General features: G+C 37.7%; 1 protein-coding gene across 2 annotated transcripts in view; it reads right to left on the bottom strand.

The window, feature by feature from the left end:
* Nucleotides 1-18,344, bottom strand: part of SMPX (small muscle protein X-linked) — a 101,631-nt gene extending 83,287 nt beyond the window's left edge. Inside the window, exons 1-2 of one of the 2 annotated variants that reach the window (XM_043995678.1) lie at nt 17,939-18,344; nt 5,431-5,487 (exon numbers count right to left, since the gene is read on the bottom strand). In XM_043995678.1, the coding sequence (XP_043851613.1) occupies nt 5,431-5,469 (39 nt within the window). In that variant the 5' untranslated portion in view covers nt 5,470-5,487; nt 17,939-18,344. The remainder of the gene's footprint in view (nt 1-5,430; nt 5,488-17,938) is intronic. The other variant, XM_043995677.1, reaches the window with a different exon arrangement.
* Between the last annotated feature and the right edge of the window lie 3,492 nt (nt 18,345-21,836).

The following is a 21,836-nucleotide window of genomic DNA, read 5'->3' as shown; positions in this document are numbered from 1 at the left end:
GTTATTCTCTTATTTTACAAGGAATAAGGGAAAAGAATAAAAAAGAAAAAGTAATGTATTCAAAAGCACATGGCTACTTAGTTACAAAGTCTAAATTAGAACTATTAGTCTTTTGATGCCTATTCCCACACTTTTACATTACTTTCTGCTTAGCTCTGCTGTTAGGCAGGGTTGTAACACACAGGTAGGTGATACAGAGAAGAGTGTACCAGACTTGGAGTCAGGAAGAATTAAGTTCAGATTCTACCTCAGACATTTACTAGCTATGAGACGCTGGGCAAGTCACTTAACCTTGTGAGCTTCAGTTTCCTCATTTATAAAAGGGGGGGCAATAATAGTACCTACCACATAGGGTTATTGCAAGGATCAAATGAAATAATGTATTAAACCCTTTGAGGACCTAAAATGCTAGCTATTATTATTACATAGAGGCATATAAATTAGTAGATGATCAGAATTAAGATGGTTTTTTTAAAAAAATCTCCCTCACCTATACTATCTTCTTCAATGTTGTTTAAAGTTCACTAATAGAAATTTAGAGAATCATAGTGATGTGACTGGGAGGGGCATTTGATGTCTTCCTATCAAAACCCTTATTTGGGGGCAGCTAGGTGGCACAGTGGATAGAGCACCAGCCCTGGAGTCAGGAGTACCTGAATTCAAATCCGGCTCAGACACTTAACACTTACTAGCTGTGTGACCCTGGGCAAGTCACTTAATCCCAATTGCCTCACTAAAACAAAAACAAAACAAAAAAAACTTATTTTACAAGTGAGGATATTCAATATTATTTTGTATTAAATATTGCCCTCGTTGGGGCAGCTAGGTGGCTCAGGGGATAAAGCACCGGCCCTGGATTCAGGAGTACCTGAGATCAAATCCGGCCTCAGATACTTGACACTTACTAGTTGTGTGACCCTGGGCAAGTCACTTAACCCCCATTGCCCCGAAAAAAAATATATATATATATATTGCCCTCTCTGTGACTTTAAATGTATTTCAATAGACCTACTCCTGAGAGTTATAAATCCTTAAGTTGCTAAAATCTTGGTGTGAATAATTTGCTTTTCTCACCAGGGAGCCCATGATAACTTTGAGAGATTGGGAGAGAGAAAAATGCTAAAAAAAGGAGAAAACTTTGAGTCACAATTTTGCCCAGGGTTGGGTCTGGGTACTAGCTAATACCACCCTGTAAAGGTACCAATGGAAAGTCTTTCTCAATTTCATGAGACCACAAGTTGGTGACTAAGAACTTTAAAAATAGTTCTTCAAAGGAGGAAAGACTTTGTTCTGTCTCAACACAGTTATGTACTCAATGAAAAACTAAAGTGGGATTCAAAGAACCTGGATTTTTATGTTTGGAATGCCAAGTTTCTTCTTCATGGGACTTAGAATTAATCATTCTGTGCTTCTTGCTTCCTCTCTTCGAGACAAAGTCAATCATTCTTGTTTCCTTTTCCTTTCTGCCCAGAGGTTTTGATGATAAAAGGTATTATAAAAGCCCTCTGGATCCATTACACTTCATAGCATGGGAAGCCTCCCCAAATAACAGAGTACTGCATATTTGTGCATTGGCAACTGTTTTTTTTTCTGCTTTCCTTCAAACTATCAAGAGCCATTTTTTGAATCCTTGCCCTTTAAGCCCAGAGTAAGGAATGTTACACTAATGGAATGTTCAACTTGAAGAGTCTTGGAGTTGCTCTCAAGAAGCTGTTAAGCTTAATTTAGGAACAGCCAAAAGATACTATGATTATCACTTTAACCAGAAAAGAAAAGCCATCATCAGTTCAGTTTTGGAGGAGATTTTTTAAAAAATATATTAAGCCTAAACAATGGAAATGACCATCATTGGCTCCCAAAACAGGGGGCAGTCTCTGAAAAGCAAAAAGCATGGGACCTGGTGTCAATGAGCTGGATGTCATTTAGTCTCATTAGGGAGCTGTTACCATGCAGATTGTTGATAGGATTAGATGTCACAGCAGTTCTAACTTTCATCACAACCTGTCATGTCAAATTCTTTAATTGCAGATATCAGATCCGGTGCATCCTGATATCTTCTTGATTTCTCCTACTTTCATGACAACATTGGAAGAACCTGTACTTAGACATCTTGGCCTAGGAAATAGCATGACTCAAACAAAAATTCAATAGAACAAGAGTCCTCCAACCTGGGTGACCATCAACTGAAATCCTTTTTATCTGTGCTTCTACTGAACTGGTTGGGGTTGTATTCATCCACACTAGAAGGAACTTTGGTATGGAGCCCAATGCTTTCCCTTGATGAAAGTTGATGTTATGAGCGGTAGACCATGGCTCACTTCCTCTAGAGGTGGGCAGAGAATAACTGAGCTCTAGTTTCTCACCACACAAGTTCACTGAGTGAATGAAGCCATTTGGAAAGAAAGCAAGACTATGTTGGACATTACTGTGATGGCTTTTGGCTCTATTTCATTGACCCAAGAAGGGTGTAGTAACCCTATTCTTCTAACACCTGACCACATGATTCAGTGTGGATTAGCCAAATTAATTTGATCCAGATAAGACAGATCAGATGCTGACAGAAAAGAGAAAAATGTGAACTGTATGAGGTGAATTACATCAGTCCTTCAAGCCAAAATCACCCTAGTGAGGAAGTTCCATCCTTGACAGCTAATTCCCAGGACTTCAGTCAGAATTGAAGTATTACTGGTATGAAATTTTCAGTCCTTATGATTGTTAAAAATCTTTTTCAAAATATCCTTTTCCTTTGCAATTTTTTTTTTACATTAAGTTGTTTTAGGCACTTAGATGAAATGGTGGAGAGAGTGCTAGACTTGGAGTCAGGAAGACCTGAGTTCAAATCTCACCTCCAACATCGTCTGACCATTGGCAAGTCACTTAACCTATTTCTTAGCCTCAGTTTCCTCATCTGTAAAATAGGAAAAAATTATTATATCTACTTCCCAGGTTGTTGACAGGATCAAATGAGATGTACTTTACAAACTTTAAGGTGCTTAGATATTGCTAGTTATTTTAATTTAATATGATCTTTTTTCAGTACCCCTCAAATGACATCAACTATTCAAAGACATGGTACAGCAGAAAAATTAGTGTCTATGATACAGGATCTGAGTTCAGATCCCACTTCTAACACATAACCTGTGTAACCTTGAAAGAGTAACATAATTCCTGTGAACCCCCATTTTGTAAAATGATGGGTTTGGGTTATATAGCCTCTGAAATACTTTTTTTTTTTTTTAGTGAGGCAATTGGGGTTAAGTGACTTGCCCAGGGTCACACAGCTAGTAAGTGTTAAGTGTCTGAGGCCGGATTTGAACTCAGGTACTCCTGACTTCAGGGCCAGTGCTCTATCCACTGTGCCACCTAGCTGCCCCTCTGAAATACTTTTTACCTCAGCATCTATGGTGCCAAGAAATTTCAAACAGCAGTCAATCCTTTTCCTAAGAGGGAAAATATTAAATCTCTTCCTCTTTGAAGGTGTATTAAAGCATAAAGTTTAATGGAAGAAGTCATACCTCACCCAAAAAAAGGAATTGTTGATGGCATGGCCATTGGTGGTTGTGGGGGAGGGTTGGTTCAGTTTGTTTTTTAGCAGAATAAACATTATTAAGATTGTTAATAGTTCCTTTTAAACTGATGCTGACATATTTCTACATCTGCCAAGTTAAGGCTAATACTGGTACATTTTAAATGAAAAATTAAGAAAGAGAGTAAAGCAAGGAAAATCAGCAGGTTGGGTTTTTTTCCTAAAACATAAGAGTAGATCAGTTCAAAGGAGAAAAATAAGCAGCCTCATAAATTGCCTGTGTATTTATAATGTATAATAAGACAACAGCAAAATTCGTTTTAGCACATTGTCAGTGCTATGACCTATGAACACACTTTACATACTTAATTTGTTGAGCTTCACAAGGCCCCTATGAAATAAATTGTATTATTGTGTCCATCTTGTAAATGAGGAGCCTGAGGTTCAAAAAGGTCATAGAACTGGTTCATTGTCACATGCCAGTGAGTATTAGAGGCTAGAATTAAGTCTAAATCCTTCTGACTATGAGGAAATAAATACAGTACTTGGGGCACCATATCATCCTAACTAATCTAATTCCCCTACCCATTCTCATTTTCCCATGGTTATACAGCTAGTAAGCATCAGAGGTAGCATCCAAATTCTGGTTTTCCTGATTCCAACTCTAGTTGTCTATCTAATACATGAAGACACATGAAATAAATGTCAGACACGGAACCAAGAATAGAGAATAGTTAAATTTGTAAGCCTAGGACTCAAGTCATTTTGGCTGAGCACACAAGAAATTAGGATATGTCCTACTCCATGAGACAGAAGTTCATCTGGTTGCACAAAAAGACCACGCAAAATGGCATTATTGCCAATTAGTGAGGCCCATCCTAGGTCTTTTGTCCAACACAGTGTATACAGGGCATGCTGGACATCTTGCTCCATTAATTAAGAGCTTCATTAATTCAAGGATATGCATTAGTCATGACTGATAAAGTGCTGTGCGTTCCCTCACAGTTCCCACCACATCTTGTGATAGGATTTCTCCACGGTCCAGTGGCTCCATGGCAACCCCCATACCTGTACCACTCAAGAGCAGCCTCCATGGCTTCCCACTCTATTTCTGACATGATAAAGTGTCAGAGCTAAAATTAAAATGGGGCTCTTTAAAGCATTATTGTATTTAAGGCAGTCTAGAAGAAAAATTGGAACTATTCCCTACAGTGAAAGAGATTGTCTCCATTTTTATCAGCAGACACTGATAAGGACCAAAGCTAGAGTCAGGATGTTGCTTGGCAATAAGTCTAATAGAAGAAAAGTTGAAGGGACCCTTAGGGTCCTTAAGAGAATTAACAAATCAGATTGGTGACTGTTCAAGCAATATTAAAATCTTTTATTTTACTTCATTTCAAAATGCATATGCCCACCTTTGTGGGGCAAGCTAGGTCAGTCTGGCCAAATGGAGACTAAATATGAGAGAATGAAAAAAGGAGAGCTTGAATAGATAAGACAGGAAAATATCCTAGGACACACAAAATACCCAAGAACACTTTCCTTCAAGAAAGCACTATTTCAAACCCAGATCAATCAATGGAAACATGAAATTGAATGTATCATTCATGTTCACCTGGCAGATATTTTTTAATCAGCATTTAGAAGAAAAAAGTATTTTAATTCTCATTCATAAATCCATTGTTTTGTTTTCTTATTTAGAAGAATTAAGCAAAAATAGCTTCTTATTCTTCACTTGTGCACATAACCCAAAAAGAACTTCCTTCTCTTCTTAGAGTTAATGATCAACTAGTCCAACTGCAATGAACAAAATCAACAACTATATATATATATATATATACTTTATCAACCAAACAAGAAAGAGATACCATAGTTGTTACTAAAATATAAATACTGTTGCTTACCTGAATGGCCCTGACGTTAGAAGCTGGCTGTTTCGACATATTCAAGAAGTCTTATCCCTGAAAAACAAGTAAGAAAATGTTAGACCCTGAAGCTTTCAGATTCTCCACCTTGAAAAAGTAGAATTTAACTCGTGATTCTACTGGACAGTCATACCTTTCACTAGTAATATATCCTTTCAGTCTCAGTTTTCAAAGTTATTTAGCTATTCCCCTTTCAAATACCTAAGGGAGAGGGAACACCTGAGCTTTCTTGATAAATCATTCATAGGAAGAAATGATGATATCCCTTGCACCTAATGTTAATGAGAGGCAATCAGAAACTCAAAAGGTGCTATCATCTCCTTGCCCCATCCCACCTACATGAGGAGAGCAAAGAAAAAACATTGTGGACATTGACCCTCCATTATTATCCATCACTGTGGCAAACTTTCCACTTAAAGCTAGACTTTGTAGATGAGAGAGGTGACCTAGAGAAACACTCCTTCTCTGGTCTTTGTTATCTAAACCATCCCTCTGGCACTCTTGTGTTGCCCTATATTATTAGTTGTTACTTTATGTGCTTGCTCTACCCACCCACCCTCTTATATTGTGAACTTTTTTATCTTTGTATCCTCAATGTCTAGCACAATGCCTTGCATATAGTAGGTGCTTATTAAATGCTTATTTTGATCATAAGATTATAATGCCTAGTTGTGTGACCCTGGACAAGTCACATAACCCCAATTGCCACACCAAGGAAAAAAAAAGATTACAATGGGCAGCTAGGCAGTGCATTGAATAGAGAGCTCCAGTCCTGGAGTCAGGAGGACTTGAGTTCAAATCTGTCTTCAGACCCTTAATAGCTGTGTGACTCTGCACAAGTCACTTAACCCTGTTTGTTTCAGTTTCCTCATCTGTAAAATGAGCTGAAGAAGGAAATGGCAAACCACTCCAGTACCTTTGCCAGGAAAACCCCCCAAAATTCACAAAGAGTAGGACGCAACTAAAGCAACTGAACAATAACAAGATCTAGAATTGAAAGGGACCTCAGAGACCATCTAGTCCAACCCCCTGATTTTATATATGAAGAATCTGAAGTCAGAGAGGTTAAGTGACTTGCCCATGTAAGAAAATGCTTGCGTGTTTTTGAATTTTGTCTGTCTCATTTCAACTACTAGATTGACATCTCCTTGAGGGCTAGACCTTGTATGTTACTTGTTTCTTTGTGTTTACCATAGTACTTACCACAAGATCTCACACATAATGCATAGGAACTCATGGGCTTTAGTACCAGAAGATACTCTAGAGATTGTCTAGTCTAAACCCTTAATTTTACAGTTAGAAACTGAGATCCTCAATAAATGTTGATTGATTGATGCCTTTGGGATTTTGACAAACATTGTTTCTTTTCTTTTAATATGAAATTTTTGTATTTTTTAATCATAAAAGTATCTTATCATTTTAAGTTACATGTAAACATAGTTTTCAACATGTGTTTTCATAAGATTTTTAATTCCAAGTTTTTCTCCCTCCGTCCTTTCCCTCCCCCTTCCCCAAGACAGAAAACAATATGATATAGGTAATCTATGTACAATCACATTAAACATATTTCTCCATTAGTCATATTGTGAAAGAAGAATCAGAATACAAGGGGAAAACCTCACAAAAGAAAAAAACAGCCAAAAAGTAGAAACAGTATGCTTCAATCTGCATTCAGAATCCATAGTTCTTTTTTTCTGGCATGTGGAGAACATTTTCTACCATTAGTTCTTCGGAATTGTCTTAGATCCTTGCACTGCAGAGAAGAGCCAAGTCTATCACAGTTGATCATCACACAATGTTGCTGTTACTGTGTACAATTTTCTCCTGGTTCTACTCATTTCACTCAGCATCAGTCCACTTTAAGTCTTTCCAGTTTTTTCTGAAATCTGCCTGTTCATCATTTCTTACAGTACAATAGTATTCCATTACATTCATATACCACAACTTGTTCAGTAATTCCCCAATTGATGGGCATTTCCTCAATTTCCAATTCTTTGTCCCCACAAAGAGAGCTGCTATAAATATTTTTGTACATGTGGGTCCTTTTCCCTTTTCTATGATTTCTTTGGGATACAGACCTAGTAGTGGTATTACTGGGTTAAAGGGTATGCACAGTCCCATAGCCCTTTGAGCGTAGTTCCAAACTGCTCTCCAAAATGGTTGGATCAGTTCACAACTCCACCAATTTTTCCACAGCTTCTCCAACATTTATAATTTTTCTTTTTTGTCATATTAGTCAATCTGATAGGTGTGAGGTGGTACTTCAAAGTTGTTTTGATTTGCATTTTTCTAATCAATAGTAATTTAGAGCATATTTTCATATGGCAATAGATAACTTTGATTTCTTCATCTGAAAATTGTCTGTTCATATCCTTTGACCATTTCTCAATTGGGGAATAACTTGCATTCTTATAAATTTAATTTAGTTCCCTACATATTTTAGAAATTAGGTCTTTATCAGGCCTCTGGCTATAAAAAATGCTTCCCAGCTTTCTGTTTCCCTTTTAATTTTGGCTGAATTTCTTCTGTTTGTACAAAACCTTTTTAATTTAATATAATCAAAATCATCCATTTTGCATTTCATAATATTCTCTATCTCTTGTTTGGTCATAAATTGTTCTCCTCTCCATAGATCTGAGAGGTAAACTATTCCTTCATCTCCTAATTTACCTATGGTATCACCTTTTATGTCTAAATCATGTACCCATTTTGACCTTACTTTGGTATATGGTGTAAGATATTTGTCTATGCCTAGTTTCTGCCATACTATCTTCCAGTTTTCCCAGCAGTTTTTGTCAAATACCGAGTTCCTATCCCAAAAGCTGCAGTCTTTGGGTTTATCAAACACTAGATCACTATAGTCAAGGAAATTACTATCTTAAAAGATATGGTAATAATCTCCTATTTGTATTTCATTAAAGGTTTTTGAAGCATTCTCTCATAATTCTGTGATTTAAGTAATGTGAATATAATAATGTCCATTTTAGAAATAATAAAACTGAGGCTAAGAGGTTATGTGGCTTTCTCTGAGTCACATAGCTGGTAATTGCCCAATGCTAAGTTGCCAAACTCAGGCCTCCTGCTTGCAAGTCCAATGTCTTTCTTACTATGTTTGGTAGCATCTCAATTTAATTGAATTATTGAAATTCATTAATGAAATAAATGAAATTAATCCTTTGTTCAAATCTCCAAGTCTGGAAAGTTCTTTCTTTGTATAGGATTTTCTCCACTCTAGTATACAAGGATGTTGGGAAAGAGCACTGGGTTTGCAGTAAGATAGATTTAGAGTCTACTTATGCCCTTAGTAACTATGTCATTTGGGAAAGGTGTGGGCAGAGAAAGAGGAGAAAGAATAAATGCCTGATAATTGAATAAAATGTTAATTGAAAAATAGATAAAAGTAGAATCACTCATTTGAGTAAGCTCCCTCTGAACCAGGAAAGAATGTCAAACAAGAGAAATTCTCTCTCTGCCACTTCCTGCTTGAAGGTGGCAAACCTCAGAGTCAAGGCTCTAAGAAAAGGCTTCTGCCAATTCTAGGCTTAAAATCCTTTGCCTTAGCTGAAAAGAGGATTGTAACACTCCAACTGAAAAGAGCACCATAACACCCAGTCAACCTAGAGTCTGGAAGGGATGAAGATTGCAGCTATCCATCAAAGAGTGAACCTAGGGAGTCCACAGGATTGAACTGACCAGCACACCCCCTGAGAAGAGCCCAGTAGCTGAGTGGCCTGCCTGCTTCAGTCAGGTAGCAGCCAAGTCTAGTAAGAAGCAAGTTCAGCCGCCAAATGAACTACTTGGCACAAATGGCAGATTGGCCATCCTACCTCCCCTACAAGGTGAACTGCCCATCCAGCAGAAATGCCATGCCCTGCAAGAAGCCCTGAACAATGGAGCATTACTGATACCACACCCTGAAGCAAAATTCATGAGGATCCTCTGAAGAAGAAAAAGACATCAAGGCTCTGCTCATAATGATTTGTGCATTGACTACACAAGTGTTGTTTACATGTGTGCCTTAATCTCCTTATACTGGAAAAGATGCTGATGTTGGAAAAGATTGAAGACAAAAGGAGCATAAGGCAGATAGTGTAATGGAAATAATGAACATGAGTTTGGACAGACTTTGGGAGATAGTGGAGGAAAGAAGGGTCTGGAGTGCTGTGGTCCATGGAGTCATGAAGAGTTGGATGTGACTGAATGATTGAACAATAACAGTTTTATTTATATTAACTCTCCCCACATAGATTCTATGTGTATTTGGAAGAAAGCATACCCTAGGTTTTGGAGGGAAATGCTTTGTAACTATTGTACTTGTCTTTTCTAAGATAGATAAATAAATAATCTTTTTGGGAAAGTCACTTAGTTTGGAGTCTCTGTTTCCTCATCCACAACATGAGGTTAATAATACTGGCCCCATCTCCTTCAAAGGGTTGCTATGAAATCAACTGAAATCATTTCATGTCTCTACTAGTTGAAGTCCTCCTTTAAATCCCAGATCAGGCACTACTTTCTGAAGGAAGTCTTCCCCAATACTCCAGCTCCCTTCTTCTCTGAGTCTTTCCTCTTCTCTGAAGAACTTTTCCTACATAGTTAAGATTTAGAACTGGATATGAGCTGTTGAGGTCACCTACTCCAACTCCCTCATTTCTAGGCCCTTAGAGTTGAAGTGACTTGCCCAAAGTCACACAGAATTCAGAACTTAAGCTCCTTGTATCTCATCTCTTCTATCCCCTTCCTTAAACAACAGCTATGAATATCATCTATATTGTAGATAATGAAGCGCATGTAAACATGAACTATTCTAATTTGGTCCAACTGTTCTGTAAAACAATTGGTAATCATGTGAGAAAAGTCACTAAATAGTTCAAAATCATTGATCCAGTAATCCCATTACTAGGAATATGCTTCAAGACAATTAAGGGGGTGGGGAGGGGAATCTCATATTTACCCAAAATAGTCACACCAGCACTTTTTGTGTTAGCAAAAAACTTGAAACAAAGTGGATGCCAATATATTGGAAATTGGCTGAATAAGCTGGCATTTGAATGCAACAAAATAGTATTGAATTTTAAGAGATGATTGATATGGGGAATTCAGAGACACATGGGAAGATTTGAATGAACTGACAGAGAATAAAGAAAGCAGGACCAGGAAAACAGTGTGTATACAAAAACAACGATGCTATAAATAAAAACAACACTGAGGGACCTGAACTTGGACTGAATTCAATGACTAATCTTGGTCCCAGAGTATAGAAGCTGAAACACACTTCTCTCCTCTCAGTGAAGATAAGGGAAATGACTAAAAGAGTTAATGTTACATATGCTGACATATGGTTGCAATATTAGTTGTTTCTGCTTAGCTATCTTTGTTACAAGGGAGAAATGTAAAGGGGAAGGATCATTTTTGGAAAACCTATACTAAAACAAAAAGCATCAGTAAAAATTTTAAATTAATTTTTAACATATTAATAGACACAAGCCAATATCTAATGATAGGAAATCTGAGTTTGAATGCCTCATGGCCAATAAATATTTACCTATTGTATTGGATCAAGGATAGAAGGAAAAACTCTTGTCTCCTGACCTGAATGGTGAATTGGAATTTACTGGTCTACATTAGTCATTTCTTTTTTCTTTGTATTGTCAGCAGAAGAAGTCAAAAGTTAATTATTCTATTAATTGGTTGTTTTTTCTGCCCAAAATCAAAACAATGTTTGAGATTTCCCAGAATTGAACTTTTAAAAATAGATAATTTCTCGAATCAATAGATTATTCTGGTCACAGCTAATCCATAATTTTGTACTCAGTGGAAGGGTCTTCAAATCAACCTTCATGGGATTCATAGGGTGAAAATAGTACAAGAATTAATTAAGACTGTTGACAAAAATGACAACATGGGAATAGTCAGTATTGGAGGGGTAGTAGAAAGACAGTACACTGAAGCATTGTTGGTGGAGTTATGATTTAGTACAATCATTCTGGAAAGCAATTTGAAATTATGCAAATAAAATGGCTAAATTGTCCATACCCAAGGTCATTGACAAAAAAAAGGTATCATATATACCAAAATATTTACAGTGGCATCTTTTGTTATGGAAAAGAACTAGAGGGCATCTAGGTGGCACAGTGGATAGAGCACCTGCCCTGGAATCAGGAGGACCAGAGTCCAAATCCAGCCTTAGATATTTGACACTTACTAGCTGTGTGACCCTACGCAAGTCACTTAACCCTATTCTCTCTCTCTCTCTCTCTCTCTCTCTCTCTCTCTCTCTCTCTCTCTCTCTCTCTCTCTCTCTCACACACACACACACACACACACAAACAGGAAACAACGTAAATAATCACTAGTTAGGTAATGATTCAACAAATTGTTGAACATGAATGTAATGGAACATTACCCTACTGAAAAAAAAAATGAACATAAGGAATATAGAGAAGCATGGAGAGATTACATAAATTGATATAAAATGAAGTAAGCAGATCCAGAAAAAAATATATACAATGACTTCAATAATGGAAAGAACTACAAAACAGTCTAACAAATGAATGTTGTATGGGGCAGCTAGGTGGCACAGTGGACAAAGCATCAGCCCTGGATTCAGGAGGACCTGGGTTCAAATCTGACCTCAGACACTTGACACTTACTAGCTGTGTGACCTTGGGCAAGTCACTTAACCCTCATTGCCCTGAAAAACAAAACAAAACAAAATAAAAATGAATGTTGCAATATTATAAAAATAAGAGTTAGAAAATACCTTACCCTGGTCCCTTGAAGAGATGGAAAGGAGATAGGGAGTCCACAGGTGCAGGACATTGCATATAAAGTTTGGTTTTTTTATTGCTTTGATCAGTTTATTTGAATTTTTCTATTCTCTTTTTCTTAAAAAAAAGCCTTCATCACAAGGCCAATGGGAGTGGGGAGGGGGAAATAGAGGGGGAAGCATAAGTGATGTAATAACAAAGATATCAAAAATTTATAAAGGAGTAAGACAAATTCTGTTGATTGGAAGGGGGAAATAGTTATAATACTGGCTCGTTGATAGGCATTATTAACAATGTAATCTAGTAGATTCTAATTTAAAGTAATTATTTTTGCTAACTAGGTGCTAAACTACTTGTTAGTAACTAAGTGTAGTTTCTCTGCTGCCTCAGAGGGACTGCATGTATTAAAATTTTCCACAGGTCAAAATTTCAGAGTCCTGGTACGAATTTCATTGATAGGACCCTACATAGGCCCAACTTTAGAGTGTCTCACTGCCAGACCACAATCAAAGCTTATTCTATATTAATAACAATTAAAGAAATTATAAATGCAAGCATAGGGTGATTTTTTTCAGCCTTGCCTATAGCTAGGAACAGAATAAACTTATCATCATAGATATTGGCACCTGTGAACATTGTGGGAGGTAAAATATAGGAGAAAGGGATCTGTGAGTCATGTTTATGTTGTCATGTGTCTACATAAAACAAAATAAAAGAAATGCTATTAATCATTTTTGCCCTCAAAACTGCAGGTGTCTAATGTTATGAAGACAAAACAGGTAAGTCATTGACCCTTTTCACTTTCCCACTGGCTGACTTGGTGTTGTCTAAATACAAGCTTCCTTCGTGCACCTTTGGACAACACTATGTTGATATTTTGCTTTTTTTTCCTGTTAAACCATTTCCATTTTTTTTTTTTTTGGTGAGGCAATTGGGGTTAAGTGACTTGCCCAGGGTCACATAGCTAGTAAGTGTTAAGTGTCTGAGACTGGATTTGAACTCAGGTCCTCCTGACTCCAGGGCCAGTGCTCTAACCACTGTGCCACCTAGCTGCCCCCATTTCCAAATTTTAAAAGTAAAATGATGAAACAGGCAGTTTTAGGGTGTGTTTGCTATATTGCATATAGCTTGATTGGATACCACCACTTTTACTTTTCTTGTTTGAATTTAAATCAATAAGTACTCATTAAGAGCTTACTATGAGCCAAGCAGCATTCTTAGGCACAAAAGGCAAAAATAAAATTGCCCCTGGCTCCAAGTAGTTCACATTCTAAAAGGGAAATATGTACACAGATAAATAAAAACAAATATATGTGTGTATGTGTATAGATAGATATGTATATAGGAAGATTGTTGTTCTTGTTTGTCCATTGTTCTTGAAGAGAACCGTGACAGATGTCAAGACTTGCAATGAATTAAATTTAAGTGAGAAAGGGCTGTTCAAAGTCACTAGCCTCACTTTCTCCTCCAGAGCCATCTTGTTCCAGTAGCAAAATATATTATCAGGACAACAGGACTTGGCCCCAAATTTTTTTAAGGCAATTGGGGTTAATTGATTTGCCTAGAATCACACAACTAGTAAGTGTCTGAGGTCAGATTTGAACTCAGGTCCTCCCAACTTCAGAGCCAGTGCTCTATCCACTGCACCACCTAGCTGCACCAACATAGAAATATGTATATAGAAAGTATAGAGTAGACATGTAGCTCTCTCTCTCTTTCTTTCCATTCATATATATATATATATATATATACATGTAAACACATATACACATATATAAGTACCTACATATATTTGTGTGTATGTATATGTATTTGCAAAGTGCATACTAAATAGTTTCTGGGTTTGGTATGGAAGATAGTAGGAACTAAGAGGAATCGACATTTTTAATGGTGCTGATCATTGGATCTAGGACACAGTGGGATTCTCAAAGGAAAACTATAGTGCTGTGATGTTTTAATACATCTATCCTCAAAAGCTATTTAAAGTTCTACAAATCCACAATTCCCTAAGGGATCTTAAATGTATTGAGAAAAAGGTACTCTGTCTTTCTAGTTGACATTAGAAATTAAATAAATAAATAAGGACATACTCCAAAAACACATTCAAAAGTATTATATACAGGGCAGGGCAAAAGTCACTACGTTTTAATAACTTTTTGAAAATTATTTTTCTTTATTTTTCACCATTTACAAGACTTGATGTTTCACATGTAATATAATTTTTTTTAATTTTTTTTTTTAGTGAGGCAATTAGGGTTAAGTGACTTGCCCAGGGTCACACAGCTAGTAAGTGTTAAGTGTCTGAGGTCGGATTTGAACTCAGGTACTCCTGAATCCAGGGCCGGTGCTCTATCCACTGCGCCACCTAGCTGCCCCTTCACATGTAATATAAATTCATTTCCTATATATAATGTATACGATGCTATGGTATTATAAGTTAAAAAGGAAAAATAAAAGAATTATTAAATATTGAAACTCCTCCATGACTTTTGTCCCACTCTCATAATCTTAGAACATAAACTAAATATGAGAGGCAGATAAGTAGCAAAATGGATAGAGCACTAAAACTGGAGTTCAAATCTCACCTTTGATACTTACCAGCTATGTGACCCTGTATAAGTCATTTAACCTCTGCCTGCCTCAATTGTCTTATCTGTAAAATGGAGGTAATAATAGCAGCTCCCTTCCAGAGTTGTTGTGAGGATCAAATGAGATAATATTTGTAAAATGCTTTGTAAACCTTAAGACACTATACATATCCCAGATATTATTATTCTATTATTAATAGTGAATGCTTATGTCTTGAATAAAGTTCTGAAGTAGTATGGTGTAATAGACGATCTTTGTACAAGTGGCTGTGTGCAAAAGTTTCATCACCTTGTGGCTAAGTTGGTGATTTGTTGTTGTTCAGTCATTTTCAATTTTGTCTGATTTTTGATGACCCCATTTGGGATTTCATGCCAAAGATAATAGAGTGGTTTGCCATTTCCTTCTCTAGCTCATTTTACATATAAGGGAAACCAAGACAAAATTAAGAGACTTGCCCAGGGTCACACAGCTAGTAAGTGTCTGAGACCAAATCTTAATTCAGGAAGATGTCTTCCTGAGTCCAGGCCCAGCACACTATCCCAGCTCAAGCTGATGATGGCCCTGTCCAAATTTTGCTAAGCTAGTTCTTAGACTACAAAGACTGAGCATTAAGTGAAAAATACCTAAGTTCTAGTCCTGACTCTGACATGCTAGTTGTATGAGCATTGGCAAGTCACTTAGCCTCTCCATAACCACGGTTATGGACAAGCTACATCAGTAGAAGGTGGTTCCATACAAAAAGTTCCTAGCCAAGATGAACTCACAGATCTGCACCAAAGAGGAGGCTCTCCCTCAGATAGATAGACAGAAACAGATTCAGACACAGACACAGAGGTAGAGATGGGGAGAGAGAGAGAGAAAGAGAGAGAGGATAGATAGGTAGATAGATAGATAGAGATAGACAGACAAGCACACAGTTAACAATGAATTTCTGTCTTGATAAGGATAAGCATGTAAGAAAGGAAAGACCAGGGGCAGCTAGGTGGCACAGTAGATAAAGCACTGGCCCTGGATTCAGGAGGACCTGAGTTCAAATCCGGCCTTAGACACTTGACATTTACTAGCGGTATGACCCTGAGCAAGTCACTTAACCCTCATTGCCCCACACACACACACAAAAGAAAGACCACTAGATTTAGCATCAAAGCACCTGGATTTAAATTACATTTCTGCCTTCGGTAAGTTACTTCAATTCCCTGATCCCCAATTTTCTCATCTATAAAATAAGGGAATGTGTTTGTACTAGATGATCCCTAATCCTGTTTCCAATTCAAACAAACACTATGATTTCATTCAATCCTACGCCAACTGCTTAAAAAAATGAAAAAGTTCAGTTCATAGAGAGCCATAAAATTGTTTTGTTTTGTTTTACTAATTTTTCGATGTATAATCTGAACTAACATCTTGTTTTGGTCTAAAATCAGCATCTCCTAAATCTTCTGTCTCTACTAGTGTTTTACCTTATCTTTCCATTTATCTCTGAGCATATATATAGATGCATATAGTTGGAGTCATGCCTGCTACACAGTTCGGATCTACAGACAAATCTCTCTATGACATATACCTTGAGCTGTATTGAATGTCTACAGGAAGTTGGTCAGATTCCAACCCTAGCTCCTAAGAGAAAGTATACAAATGACACATTTGTGTAAGTCTCTTAGGCGGCTGTTCCTGCTGTCCTCATTTACTTCCAGAGAAATCAGGGCAAAAGCAGACCAATGAGTAAAAATAGACAATATTTCCTGGCTGTTTCCCTGTCCCTCGGTTCACCTCCATTACTGTACCGAATGCTGTTTCATCTTTCTACAGCATTTGCCAACCATTTACCAAAGCTATACCACAGACAGACTCATACCACTTCCCAAGGTCTTATAAATCTCTTTAGCTCAAGTTGAGATCCTGTTCTTTGAAACATGACTATATCCCATTTAGTATTCTGCTAAAATCTGCAAACTACATGACCAAAAAGTCATCTATTAATTCTGACTTTCAGAAATACCTTACTGAACTGGACACCCTTCCCAGCTTAGGATGAAAAGACGAAGTCAGTCTGTTGGCTACTCCACACACTGGCATTTACCTTTTATGGATTTTATGCTTAGTCATATAAACTAGAAATAGTGCAAGCCCCAAGTTTCGAGTGGGAGGCATTTAACATTCTACTTTTAAATCAAGCTTTTTTACTCTCTAGTAAAATCATGTCATCCAGGTAAATAGTTGCTAATTACATTGGTAGAACTCATAAAGAAAGCCAATGTTTGGAGATATTTTATGAAAAGGTCAAATATAGAGGCAAATCTAAAACCCACAGGGAATTCTCTTCTGCCTGTCAGTTAAATATAATTCCTGAGAGGGGTGTAGAAAGATGTGCAGCTGTCTGGACTGACTGACTCCTCATTCAGTTTGCCTTAAACACGCCGAGGGAAGGAGGGAGGGAGAGAAAGAGGAAAGATACCATTACCCTCTCCATGTTTCATAAATTGGTGCCAACAACAACAAAAAAGGACAGTCAGTAAATGCTACCTTCTTACCCATACTGTATATAGATGCACGTTGTTACAACAACAGGGTCGTGGACAGATGGCTATAGAGCACTGACTTTGTGTGGAGAAGACTTGAACAGGAACTGTACCACTTAAATAGAAACATTTAAAACACTTCTGAGCTTGAAAAAGTATAACAATACATGGCCACTACTTTGCATTGCAGTCAGACAAAAGCATTATATTGTAAGTTTTCTCAAACCACAACACTCCTGATTAAGCATCATAGCCTCCTAGGAATGAGACCCAAATCTGTTTGCCCAGCTTGTCTACTTTTGTAACGTCCCAAATTTACAGCACATTTTCAGGTCACACTTATTTCATTCCAATACTTTGGTTTTTTGTTTGTTTGTTTGTTTCACTGAGTCAGAGGAGCTTTCAACTCAGCTTCCCTTTGGAGCCAAACAAACTAAAAAGAAAACAAAAACAAAAGTTGTTGCAATGTACAATCAACTCACAAATCAGCTGCCCCTGCTCCCTGCCAACAAGCAGACAAAATTGTGAAGGGAGTAAACACTTCAAAGTCATCTATGAAGGAATTCGTCCTAGAAGAAAACCCAGTTTCCACAGCCAAGTCCTTTAGCTTACCTGGTTTATTTATTTATTTAGTGTATAAAGAAAAAAAAAAATCCGAGCAGTCAGGTGAGCGAGTACAATGCTTCCTGGAGGTTGGGAAGGAGACACTGTCTTCAGTAAGCTGTGATCCTGTTTCTGGTTCTCTTCATGTGGCTGAAATAACTCAAGTGCTTTGTGTCCCAGCCGGCACTGAGAGCCACTCCAGGCTGGAGTAGAACTCCGTTTGGAAGTAAAGTGTTAAAAGAGAATTCCTGTCATTGCTTACAGTTGTTCTTCCTAAATATAGAGGTTGACACAACCCGTAACTCCATTCCCTCTAAAAGGCTCGGCCATGCCAGAATCAGGGCTCAAATGTCAGCTAGTAGGTGTCTAAGAAAACACCTTGGGCTGTTAATTCTCTGGCCTCCTGTTTCTCACAGCTGATGCTGTATCTTTTCGTGCAGTCTGAAGGGGGCATTTCAAAGTGTGAGAAACAGAAAGTTTCCGGACCTGGCTCTATAGGCAGATTGGAGTAAGTGCCCAACGTAAATGTAATTCCAAAGCACTGAAGACAATAAAAAGTCAATAAAGGTCTAGGAAAATGTTAGGAGGGCCCAGACCTAGTAAAAGAGATAAAACGTTCCCAGTGCAACATAGTATCATGCAGGCGTTCTTAATCTTTTTCTTTTTTGTTTTGTTTCATGAACTCCTTTGACAACATGCTGAAATCAATTCCCCCCTTATCAGAATATGTTCATAATTGTTGCCTGTGTTCATAATTGAAGGAAATGCTGAATTTCATGTAGACATTAGAATGATAATAAAGGCTTTTTTTGTGGGAGCAATGAAGGTTAAGTGACCTGCCCAGGGTCACACAGCTAGTAAGTGTCAAGTGTCTGAGTCTGGATTTGAACTCAGGTCCTCCTGAATCCAGGACCTGTGCTTTATCCACTGCACCACCTAGCTGCCCCAATAAAGGCTTTTTTAAAACCTTCCAAGTTGGGAACATCCTCTTGGTAAATACATTTTTTTAAAGAAAAGTTTACAATTCAGAACAGTTGCTGGTTTAATTTCAGAAGGAAAACCCAATATGTCATAAGAAGAGCAGATGTGTCCTACTCTAAGACAATCTTGTAGACAAATCTCTGACTCTACTAACCAGCAAAATTAGGATAGGATGACACTTTACAGAAGAATTCAGTAGCTGGTTCCTTTAAAAGAGATACACTAGTGCATTTGAATGGAATGAAACATCAGTTTGTTTCAGGAGATATTTTGTTGTGCCAACTTTCAACAGAGTAACCCAAAAGTCTTCCTGTAGTTTTAAGCTTGGGACACCCCATACTTCAGATATTCCCAGGCCTATGATTTTGTGAACATGAGAACTCCCATCATTAATTGCAAGTCATGTTCCCTCAATACCTTGCATGGATGATCTTTCTAAGTGTTTCCTTAAGCTTCATCACTCTGTGGCCAAATGGGTAATGGCCCTGGCCAAACTTGGCTAGGCGGGTCCTCAAACTAGAGACCCACCATCCTTCACTGGGCCTCCACTAAAAGATTTAAGAGAATGTATAAGCTTGTGTCTCACAGGCATAGCCTTATGGAGGTCAGAATGATGCTGTGATGAGAGCTCAGAGGAGACTTCAGTGGAAGTTTGGTTTAATCAAATTTTAGAAACCATAATAATAATAGCTCAAATTTATATAGTGTTTTGAGGTTTACAAAGAGCTTTATGAACATTTCATTTGATCCTCACAACGACCATGAGAGATAGGCGCTACTGTTGTCCCCATTTTACAGATGAAGAAATTGAGTCAGACAAGTTAAGTGATTTGCCCAGGATCACATAGCTAGTAAATGTCTGAGACTGGATTTGAATTCTGGCCTTCCTGAATCCATTTTCTGTGTTCTATCCACTGTGCCACCCAGCTGCTTCCAAAACAGACTTATTAAGGTCTTATTTGATCTAATTTATTTTTTGGAAGGGGATGGGGGAAGTTTGGCTTGTTTTTGACAAACTTCTTTTTTTCACAAATAAAAAAGTAATATTTTAGTTCTGTCCATTTCAGCACTTAGCTGATTTTCCTGGTTCGGTTCTAGTTTTTGCCTCATTATTCAGTCTGACTCAAGTGCCCATTTAAAATATGATTTGATCTACAAGGATTCACTTTTACACACCACTCTTCTGAAACACATACCTGAGATGAGAGAGTTATTCCCCTGCACTTAAGAACAGCATGAGGGCACAGGCTTTGAAAACCTTAATGCTTTCTCAGATGTGTTTGGTTTCTCCCATGAGAACCCAGAGAAGCCAACTATAAAAGTGACATCACCATCCTGTGTGCCCCTCTAACAACATACTCAGTGATGAGATATTATGGATTCCCAAGCTTTCATTGCTCACTTTTGTACCCCTGCCCCCTCCCCCAAAACCCTCCCATCCTGCAGCCTCTTGGTGATTGTACCCTACACACACACACACACACACACACACACACACACACACACACACCCCAGGTCCACCCCTAGTAAAACTCGCTAGTATTTGGCACATATTGGAGCAGATGTTCAAGCAACATCAGCCTGCAGCCAGGGCTAGCCTTACATACAATTATCTATTCAGTAAGAATTGAGAGATGCCAAAATGCCTTGCAGTTATCAATTGCTCCCCTACCATTCTGCCCCTGTGACTGAACTTTTAACCATTAGAGTCAATTCTTTAGGTTAAAGTACCAACAGATCCAAGTCTCATTATTTCACAAATTTGGTGCTGCAAGAAACCTTGTATGTCTTTTAGCCTAACCCCATAGCCTCATTTGTATACCTGCAGCATAGTACCCAAGGAGTACCCAAGGTTATGGAGCTTGGAAAAGAAAGGAAATGAGCATTTATTTAGCATCTACTGTATTCTAAGCATGTGCTAAGCCCTTTCCAATTACTGTCTAATTTGATCCTCATAACAACCTTCTGAGGTAGGTGCTATTATTATCATCATTTTACAGTTGAGAAAACAAAGGCAGAAAAGAAGATTAAGTGACTCCACTAGGGTCATACTGTGGCAGCTAGAGTCATACTTAGAACTAGTAAGTATTTAATGCTGGATCTGAACCCCAAGCTTCCTGGCTCTAGGCCCAGCACTCTATCCTCTAGGCCACCTAGTTGCCTCCTATATAGGAAAAATGTAACGGATTATATAGTCCAATTCTCTTGTTTTATAGAGCATAGCTTCTGTAAATTTTCTTGTATTTACTTTGTAAATATTCTGTAATAAACATGCTTTCACGTTGTTTGAATGGATGTTCCTGGGGGACAGTGACCATTTTATTTTATTTTATTTTTGTGGGGCAATGAGGGTTAAGTGACTTGCCCAGGGTCACACAGCTAGTAAGTGTCAAGTGTCTGAGGCTGGATTTGAACTCAGGTCCTCGTGAATCCAGGGCCGGTGCTTTATCCACTGTGCCACCTAGCTGCACCCAACCATTTCCTTTTAGTCTTCGTATTCCAACACCAATATATTGTAGTAGGTGTTTAATAAATGTTTGTTGAAATAACATTGAATTAAACCAACTCTATGAATTCTAAATACTCAGCTTTAAATCTTGTGGTGTCAAATTATGATGTTAAGCTAACAACTATCACCATTTCAAAGGTCCAGTTATGACCCTTCTGTCTCAGACACACTGTCTTCCAAAAAACTGTTCACAATTTGGGACAAAAACCAAGGAAAAGAAACAAAATGAGAAAATAAAAAATGAAAATGACAAAAGCTACTTAATATGTAACGTCTGTACAATTGTACATAAATGAATGCCTCTGAAATGTCATTAGGTTTAATGGAAATATTCAACAAAATGAAGATCAATAAAACTAGATATGAGATTTAAGAAATAAATCCTAGTCCTAGTAAACTGCTTTATGTTGCCCAAAT

This window comes from Dromiciops gliroides, chromosome 3 (assembly GCF_019393635.1).
Source record: "Dromiciops gliroides isolate mDroGli1 chromosome 3, mDroGli1.pri, whole genome shotgun sequence".
Lineage (NCBI taxonomy): Eukaryota > Metazoa > Chordata > Mammalia > Microbiotheria > Microbiotheriidae > Dromiciops > Dromiciops gliroides.
The sequence above is the reverse complement of the archived record's forward strand: the minus strand, read 5'-3'. Positions and strand labels throughout refer to the sequence as shown.